Source organism: Copadichromis virginalis, linkage group LG15, assembly GCF_057382275.1.
Source record: "Copadichromis virginalis isolate Kocher_CV1m ecotype Utaka linkage group LG15, C_Virginalis_male_GT1.1, whole genome shotgun sequence".
Lineage (NCBI taxonomy): Eukaryota > Metazoa > Chordata > Actinopteri > Cichliformes > Cichlidae > Copadichromis > Copadichromis virginalis.
In genome coordinates, this window is record NC_140632.1 from 42,101,162 (window position 1) to 42,111,314 (window position 10,153).

The window sequence follows — 10,153 nt, forward strand, 5'->3', positions numbered from 1 at the left end:
GCTAGCGGCTAATTTAGCAAACAACTTAACAACAGAGTGATTTTAGATCTTTTAGAACTATAAGATGATAAGCTGTGTGTCTTTTTCATAATAGTGACATGGTTGTAGTTACCTCAATTGAACGAGTCGTCAGTCGCGGTAAACCCATCAGCAAATAAACTGGGCGTGTTTGCGGTCACGCCCAGGGGGTGTGTGGGCGGGAGCGTTACACAGTCGCTCCACCTGAAGTCACTACCGCGCAGACTCTGGCTCCAAAAATGCAAGATGGCAGCCTCGGCAAGCGCGATATTTTGGCTTAATGTGAGGAGGTGCTGTAGCGTCGTCCATGTTTTCTACAGTCATTGGTGTCACTCTGTACTAGTATAAGTAAATCTAGTAGCTATTCACTGGTTTCCCTTTAGACTTAATAGAGGTCTAATTTACTTTTCTGTTAGGAAATTTAACTTAAAGTGTTTTATTTGTCCCAGGGCAAAATCTCAGTTAATTATTTTTTTTTAAATTAATTAATTAAAATCTGAACTGTGGTGCAAACTGAGATATTCATCTTGAAATCTAGATTCAACATTAAAATTATTTTTGTTTGATGAAAAATGTCATTGTTTCTTTAGCCTGAACAGGTGTAACCTCTCTGAGAGAAGCTGTGAAGCTCTGTCCATGGTTCTCAGCTCCCACTCCTGTAGTCTGAGAGAGCTGGACCTGAGCAACAATGACCTGCAGGATTCAGGCATGAAGCTTCTTTCTGCTGGACTGCAGACTCCACAGTGTATGTTGGAAATTCTCAGGTTAGGATTTTTTGACTGATGATTCAGAATTATATAAGCTGACAGCTTTTACATGTACCTTTAAAATGTGACAAATGGTCTTTGATTTGATATAAATGATCAATTCTCACAATAAAGATCTGAGGACATACAGTGGGGCAAAAAAGTATTTAGTCAGCCACCGATTGTGCAAGTTCCCCCACTTAAAATGATGACAGAGGTCAGTAATTTACACCAGAGGTACACTTCAACTGTGAGAGACAGAATGTGAAAAAAAAATCCATGAATCCACATGGTAGGATTTGTAAAGAATTTATTCGTAAATCAGGGTGGAAAATAAGTATTTGGTCAATAACAAAAATACAACTCAATACTTTGTAACATAACCTTTGTTGGCAATAACAGAGGTCAAACATTTACTATAGGTCTTTACCAGGTTTGCACACACAGTAGCTGGTATTTTGGCCCATTCCTCCATGCAGATCTTCTCGAGAGCAGTGATGTTTTGGGGCTGTCGCCGAGCAACACGGACTTTCAACTCCCGCCACAGATTTCCTATGGGGTTGAGGTCTGGAGACTGGCTAGGCCACTCCAGGACTTTCAAATGCTTCTTACGGAGCCACTCCTTTGTTGCCTGGGCGGTGTGTTTTGGATCATTGTCATGTTGGAAGACCCAGCCTCGTTTCATCTTCAAAGTTCTCACTGATGGAAGGAGGTTTTGGCTCAAAATCTCACGATACATGGCCCCATTCATTCTGTCCTTAACACGGATCAGTCGTCCTGTCCCCTTGGCAGAAAAACAGCCCCATAGCATGATGTTTCCACCCCCATGCTTCACAGTAGGTATGGTGTTCTTGGGATGCAACTCAGTATTCTTCTTCCTCCAAACACGACGAGTTGAGTTTATACCAAAAAGTTCTACTTTGGTTTCATCTGACCACATGACATTCTCCCAATCCTCTGCTGTATCATCCATGTGCTCTCTGGCAAACTTCAGACGGGCCTGGACATGCACTGGCTTCAGCAGCGGAACACGTCTGGCACTGCGGGATTTGATTCCCTGCCGTTGTAGTGTGTTACTGATGGTGACCTTTGTTACTTTGGTCCCAGCTCTCTGCAGGTCATTCACCAGGTCCCCCCGTGTGGTTCTGGGATCTTTGCTCACCGTTCTCATGATCATTTTGACCCCACGGGATGAGATCTTGCGTGGAGCCCCAGATCGAGGGAGATTATCAGTGGTCTTGTATGTCTTCCATTTTCTGATGATTGCTCCCACAGTTGATTTTTTCACACCAAGCTGCTTGCCTATTGTAGATTCACTCTTCCCAGTCTGGTGCAGGTCTACAATACTTTTCCTGGTGTCCTTCGAAAGCTCTTTGGTCTTGGCCATGGCGGAGTTTGGAGTCTGACTGTTTGAGGCTGTGGACAGGTGTCTTTTATACAGATGATGAGTTCAAACAGGTGCCATTCATACAGGTAACGAGTGGGGGACAGAAAAGCTTCTTACAGAAGATGTTACAGGTCTGTGAGAGCCAGAGATTTTCCTTGTTTGAGGTGACCAAATACTTATTTTCCACCCTAATTTACGAATAAATTCTTTACAAATCCTACCATGTGAATTCATGGATTTTTTTTTTCACATTCTGTCTCTCACAGTTGAAGTGTACCTCTGGTGCAAATTACTGACCTCTGTCATCATTTTAAGTGGGGGAACTTGCACAATCGGTGGCTGACTAAATACTTTTTTGCCCCACTGTATATGATGATGTAAGAAAAAAGTGATATAAAATAAGACTTTTTTTGCTGATACAAAAGGTTAACAAAACATGATGAATCAAGATAACTATATTATTAATAATTATTATTATTACTGAGCTAGAAGAGATGGGTAGAGTCTGGACTTCTCTGCTGCTCCCATGAACCGAACCTGGGTAAGTGGTGGACAATGGACAGATGGATTCTCCTTCTCAAATATATATAAAAAAAACCCTCTCACCCCTGCGGACTGTCTATCCTTCAAGCTTGGGTCCCGTTTGGTTCTTTTGCCATCAGAATTATTGTCTGAAGGTCAAGAAAGATACCCAACAGGTTTACTATACCAAGTGGACCATCCCGGCCTTGCCATGTTGGTCCATTTGATTGACCTTTGTTTTTATTGTTTATGTATTTAATTTTATTTTTCAGTTGCTACATATGGAACAGACATGACTATTGGAAAGGAAATGGAGAAAAAAGAGTGGGAGGGAAAGAAAAACAGCGGGGAAGAGGGTGATAAAGGGCACAAAAAAAAGGGGGGGGGGGGCGATACAGCTTAAAAACACTACAAAAGACCAAGAATAAAAGGATTAGATCTGCCTAACTTTCAACACTAGTTACGCATCACTATTTACACAACACTTCAATTTATCTCAGGATGGCTAAAACATACATTATTAGATTACTCTTGGCTAGATGTAGAATAAGCAATAATCTAGAAATTTCAGATCTACTATTTATCAGCTCAAACATCAAATGACATGAATGCCCCAGGGAGGGGCCACTTGCCCCTACTTTCCTTCCCTCCCCATCCCCAGCTGCCTCCCTCTTCCCGCTCCACCACAATCACCCACACATGCAGGGCCTTGGGGTGCAGGTGTGTCACCAGGGTGCAGGGGAGCCATTCATGCCCTGGGGGACAGGGCTACCTTAGAACACACAGGTACCTAGACCGGGAGTATAGAGTACGTCTGGGGAATGTGATTGTGTGTACAGTGTCTACTTATGTCTGTCTCCACATTGGGTGAGTGCTGAGTATTTGCATATGTGTGCATGGGGGTGGGAATGGATGTTCGTATCTGTGTGTGCCTGTTTGTCTGTGTCTATACAGGGAGTGCAGAATTATTAGGCAAGTTGTATTTTTGAGGAATAATTTTATTATTGAACAACAACCATGTTCTCAATGAACCCAAAAAACTCATTAATATCAAAGCTGAATGTTTTTGGAAGTAGTTTTTAGTTTGTTTTTAGTTTTAGCTATTTTAGGGGGATATCTGTGTGTGCAGGTGACTATTACTGTGCATAATTATTAGGCAACTTAACAAAAAACAAATATATACCCATTTCAATTATTTATTTTTACCAGTGAAACCAATATAACATCTCCACATTCACAAATATACATATCTCACATTCAAAAACAAAACAAAAACAAATCAGCGACCAATATAGCCACCTTTCTTTGCAAGGACACTCAAAAGCCTGCCATCCATGGATTCTGTCAGTGTTTTGATCTGTTCGCCATCAATTTAATGTTTCCCTAAAAAGAATGAGTTCTTAGGACCCATTCTTTATTTACTTCCATATGCATATATTTTATACCTGGAGTACCTGGAAAACTCTAATGTAAAATAAAATAAAATACATTAGAATGTATCTATTTATTCACTTCCTGCAGTGTCCCTGGTTGTATGATAACAGAAGAAGGCTGTACCTCTCTGGTCTCAGCTCTCAACTCCAACCCCTCCCATTTGAGAGTGTTAGACCTGAGCTACAATCATCCAGGCATTTCTGGAACACAGCTGCTGTCGGCTGGTCTGAAGGATTCACAATGGAGACTGGACACTCTCAGGTATGGATATTTGTATTGTGAGGTACAGACCATACAATGATACAGACAGGATGAAACCTTTGGCAGAACCAGGTTCAGGAAGGACAACCAGTTGAAGGGGAGGGATCAGTGGAGCCAAATGTCTTTTATAAAAAGCAGTTAACATGAATGGGTAGTCTTAAATAATCACAAGAAAGTGTGACAAAGGGTAAAATGCATAAGGGTCTAGTGCAGTGTAATTTTAGAGATGTTGCACAAATGGAAGAACGCAGTCTTACATATTTGTTTAATATGTGCGTTGAAGGACATGTCCTGGTCAAAAATGACTCCAAGGTTCCTCACAGTGTTACTGGAGGCCAAGGTAATGCCATCCAGAGTACGCATCTGGTTAGAGACTATATTTCTAAGAATTTCAGGGCTGAGTACAATAACCTCAGTTTTACCTGAATTAACAAGCAGAAAGTTAGCGGCCATCCAGGTCTTTATGTCTTTAAGACATTCCTGCAGTTTAACTCATTGGTGTGTGTTATCTGGCTTCATGGACAGATAGAGCTGGGTGTCATCTGCATAGCAGTGTAAATGTATGCTATGTCTTCTAATGATGCTGCCTAAGGGAAGCATGTATAATGTAAACAGAATTGGTCCTAGCACTGAACCCTGAACTCCATAATTAACCTCAGTGTGTGAAGAGGACTCTCCATTTACATGCACAAACTGGAGTCTATTAGATAGATATGATACAAACCACTGCAGCGCAGTACCTGTAATACCTACAGCATGTTCTAATCGCTCTAATAGGATATTATGGTCGACAGTATCGAACGCTGCACTGAGGTCTAGCAGGACAAGCACAGAGATGAGTCCACTGTCAGAGGCCATAAGAAGATCATTTGTAACCTTCACTAAAGCTGTTTATGTGCTGTGATGAGCTCTGAAACCTGACTGAAACTCTTCAAATAAACCTCTGCAGATGATCTGTTAGCTGTTTGACAACTACTCTTTCAAGGATGTTTGATATGAAAGGAAGGTTGGAGATTGGCCTATAATTAGCTAAGACTGCTGGGTCTAGAGATGGCTTTTTGAGTAAAGGTTTAACTACAGCCAGCTTGAAGGCCTGTGGTACATAGCTGATTATTAGAGATAGGTTGATCATATTTAAGATCGAAGAATTAATTAATGGCAGGACTTCTTTGAGCAGTTTTGTAGGAATGGGGTCTAAAAGACACGTTGATGGTTTGGAGGAAGTAATTATTGAAGTTAACTCAGAAAGATCAATTGGAGAAAAAGAGTCTAAATGAATATCAATGGTACTAAAAGTAGCTGTAGATAATGTTACATCTGTGATTTGGTTAAATGATGATCCTCTAAATTTGTGACACGCCATTTCCTCTCCAGCTTACGAGTTATCTGCTTTAGGCTACGTGTTTGAGAATTATACCACGGAGTCAGGTACTTCTGATTAGAGACCTTAGTTTTCCAGAGTTCCCCACTTGTTACGTTCCCCTGAGGGGTCTAGGCGGTGAGGGGGAAGTAACAAAAAGTGTCCGGGTCAGAAAAAGGAGTCAAGGAGGCAAAAGGGTTAAATTAAAGAGTTTTATTAAAGTTTCTATTAATACTAACTAAAAGAGATGGACAAGCCGCTATTACCGTTTAAAGAAACAAGCAAAACTCAAGCGTTAGTCAATAAAGTACAAAGTATGTCAAAAAGAGTGCAGCTCACTAGCTGCAAACACTCAGCTCACTAGCTGTAACCACACTAATGGCACTCTGGAGCTACAGTATCCAGAGTCGTACGTAGTGACGAGGTAAAATTATTAACAAGATAATCGACCTCTGTTGGGGTAGCGTTCAGATAGCTGCTCTGCTCTGTGTTGGTACAGGGCATTGAAGATGATAACAGTGGGTGGATTATATTCTTAAACTTAGTTACAGCGCTTTCAGAAAGACATCTACTTTGATAAAGTCTACTCTCCACCGCTGTGTAATCAATTATTGTAAATGTAAATGTTATCAGGAAATGATCAGACGGGAGAGGGTTTTCAGGAAACGCTGTTAAATGTTCAGTTTCTATGCCATATGTTAAAACAAGATCTAGAGTGTGATTAAAGTGGTGGGTGGGTTCTTTTACATTTTGAGAGAAACCAATTGAGTCTAATAACAGATTCAATGCCATGTTGAGGCTGTCATTTTTAGCATCTACATGGATGTTAAAATCACCCACAATAATGATTTTATCTGAGCTGAGCACTAAATGAGATAAAAAGTCTGAGAAATCAGACAGAAACTCTGTGTAAGGCCCAGGTGGACGGCAAAGCTGTGCAAGGAAATCACACATTTCTTTTCTAATACATGTTTCTAATAAATAATCTATGGAATATTCCCTCGTATAGCAGCACCTCTTTAAAAGTAATGACTCAGATGGAAGGATCCTGGTGATCATAAAATATTCTCTCCACTTGAAATGTTCTTCTTAAGATCAACTTACATGCTTACAGAATGGTGGAGCCACTCTGTAATGTCCATGTGTGCATGCTGACTGTGCTGCTCTGACCCCCCTCCTCCTTTCAGGGTGGAGCCTGCTGGAGTCCGATGGTTGAGACCAGGTCTGAGGAAGTGTAAGTGTGTTTTTAATGTGATTCATGAAAACAAAGCAGCACACATTCAACCATCTTCATCATTCTGATGTCAGGAGTCATCATCAAAGTGTCAATCAATGAACAGATGATGGATCAATAACTGCAGCTGGATTGTGTTTGTTCTCTCCATCAGATTCCTGTCAACTCACAATCGACACAAACACAGTACACAAAAACCTCCAACTGTCTGACAACAACAGGAAGGTGACACGTGTGAAGGAGGTTCAGCCATATCCTGAACATCCAGACAGATTTGGTTATCGTCTACAGCTGCTGTGTAGTGATGGTCTGACTGGTCGCTGTTACTGGGAGGTCGAGTGGAGAGGAGAGGTTCGTATAACAGTGAGTTACAGAAGAATCAGAAGGAAAGGAGTCAATAATAACTGTGTGTTTGGAAAGAATGACCACTCCTGGAGTTTATTCTGCTCTGATGATGGTCCTTATTGTGTCTGTCACAATAACATAAAAACATCCATCTCCTCCTCCACATCCTCCTCCTCCTCCTCCGTCTCTAACAGAGCAGCAGTTTATGTGGACTGTCCTGCTGGAACTCTGTCCTTCTACAGAGTCTCCTCTGACACTCTGATCCACCTCCACACCTTCAACACCACATTCACTGAACCTCTTTATCCTGGATTCAGAGTTTATTCTGGTTCCACCGTGAGTCTGTGCTGAGTTTAATCATTTAGTCTAAAGAGTGTCCTCCTGTTAGAGAAACAGGTTGAACAGATTAGGATTCAGATTCAACTTTATTGTCATTACACATGTATAAATACAGGGTAACGAAATAAAGTTTGCATCTAATCAGAAGTGCAAGAGCAGTAAGTGCTCTTGCACTTCTGATTAGATGCAAACTTTATTTTTGATTAGAAGTGCAATAAGAGTAGATTATATACAGGTAAGTGTAGAAAAGGTCGGAATAGTTCTGAACAGATTATGTACAAATAAGTTAAGTCTACAGATGTGTCATGGTCCGGAGTCTGTGACTCCGTGTTTATGTTTAGTCTATTAGTATTCTGTGGTTTTGGTTACCTTGGGTGTTTGTATTCTTCTGTTCATGTTCCTATGTTCTGTGTCCCCCAGTCTGTGTTAAGTTGGTGTGTTATGTCATTGCGTGTATGTGTTTCCTGTTTTATTGTGAAGGTCTGCGTCTTATGTGAGTGTTTTCAGTTTGCCTCCCTAGTCTCGTCACGATAATCACTCCCAGCTGTGTTCCCCACCTGCGTGTAATCTCCCTGTGTTCTCTGGGTGTATTTAAGTTGTGTCTTCTGTCATGGTAGTTGCTGGTTCGTCTGCGTTATTTTCCTCGCCGCCATTCTGTGTTTATTTCCTCCAGCTTCCTGGTCATTCTCCCTGCAAGGTACCCTCGTTAGTGTTCTGGTTTCGTGTTTACTTTAGTTTTCCCAGTTTAGAGTTATTACCGTTCTGTTTCTCGCCACCCCTTTTGTTGTTCTTATCCGGTTGTAAATAAAGCTCATCCTCCACTTAAGCAGTCTGCATTTTGGGTCCTATTTCATATTCCACAAGATGTTTATATTGCTATACAGAGAGCAAGTATACATATGTGCTACATATATACAGCTGTACCGGTGTGTGGTAAACAGATCTACAGAGTGCTATGAATATAGTACTCTGAACGGACTATAACAGTGAACCATGTATGCACTGTAACAGAGACTACACTATCATGATCATGGTCATTGGGAGGGATAAGGGGGTGTGGGTGGAAAGGTTCAGCGGGGACTGACTTCAGTAGGGTGACAGCTGTGGGGAAGAAGCTCCTCCTAAACCTGCTGGTTTTAGCCTGAAAGGTCCTGTAGCACCTTTTGGAGGGGAGGAGCTGGAAGAGTTTATTGGCAGGATGAGAGGAGTCTCTGAGAATGATGCGTGCTCGGCGTAGACATCTCTTCTTGTGGGCATCCTCAATTGCAGGAAGTGGAGTCCCTGTGATGCGTTAGGCAGTTTTCACCACCCGCTGCAGTGCCTTGCGGTCAGCAACAGAGCAGTTCTCATACCAGACTGTGACACAGTTGGTCAGGATGCTGTCTATCCCATAGCGACGCAATCACGGGTAAGAGGCAAGTGGAACCAAGCTGACTTCTGCTAAATGGGTCAAACTGGGCAGAAAGTCTACAAACACATAACATCCTTACAGAATATGATGTAACACTATAGATCAACTTAGCTCAGAATATATAAAGCATATAAACAATTACAGCAACATGATGCAACAAACACAGCAGCTACTGATCCAAAATACTCAAAGCTTCATAGAACTGAAACCAACATTTATTTTAGCTCCATTCTGCTGCTGATACAGACTTTAGGTTTCTGAACATTAAACTTGTTTCTGCCTTTCATGGTGTGTAACCTGAAGGCCCTGAGTACTTTCTCCCACACTGGAAACACTGGGATGATCACATTATTTGAACATTACCTAATAAGACTGATTCAGCACAGACAGTTTTGTTAAACTTTCCTAGCAGTCCTTCACAAACAGGGAACAGTCTGTCTATTCTCTCCATCTGTCAGCTGCTGCTGGCTCTTCCTCCTCCTCTTCCTCACACACTGCTGAGTTTGTCCTGGTGGATCATCAGGGCTGCAAAGCCTCACAGATGATGTGCAGCAGTGGGTCCCTCAGTCTGTCCTCACTCTGGACACTTGCAGTCGTCACACATGGAAATCAAATGTGTGATAAGCTGCAGGATTCAGACACAAGTGTAACTTATAAACACATGTTCATACTTTTATTACACAATCAGAGAGAAAGAAACAGAGAGAGAGTGCAGGACAGACAGACAGGTGACAGTCTCAGGTGTACACACTGCTACACAACAACACCAGAGAAGCAGGATTTAGTGTTTGTGTTATTACGAGTGTAAACAAGAAGAGTTCCAGATGGTGCAGTGGACACATGTGTGACTGCTGTGGTTAAAGCATCTTTCTTTCAGCTTAACGAGTGAACCGTCAGCTCGTTCAAACACACGTTAAAGTCCGTTTGGCTCGACACCACCAAACAGAGGCAGCAATATAACATAGCTCACATTAACAGTGCAGTGGATCCTGCTTGTGCCGTGATGTTCAGGACTGCAAACCGAGCAGCATCACTGACTTTCAGCTTGTTGTGTTTGTGGATATATGACTGACTTTAATTATCCACAAAATCATCA

At 41.8% G+C, this 10,153-nt stretch overlaps 1 protein-coding gene across 1 annotated transcript in view; it reads left to right on the forward strand.

Moving 5' to 3' along the window:
* LOC146693095 (protein NLRC3-like) overlaps positions 1 to 7,792 on the forward strand; it is a 37,532-nt gene extending 29,740 nt beyond the window's left edge. Inside the window, exons 5-8 of the mRNA XM_085433459.1 lie at positions 609 to 782; positions 4,195 to 4,368; positions 6,916 to 6,962; positions 7,117 to 7,792. Coding sequence (XP_085289585.1) covers positions 609 to 782; positions 4,195 to 4,368; positions 6,916 to 6,962; positions 7,117 to 7,658 — 937 coding nt within the window. The 3' untranslated portion in view covers positions 7,659 to 7,792. The remainder of the gene's footprint in view (positions 1 to 608; positions 783 to 4,194; positions 4,369 to 6,915; positions 6,963 to 7,116) is intronic.
* The last annotated feature ends 2,361 nt before the right edge of the window (positions 7,793 to 10,153 follow it).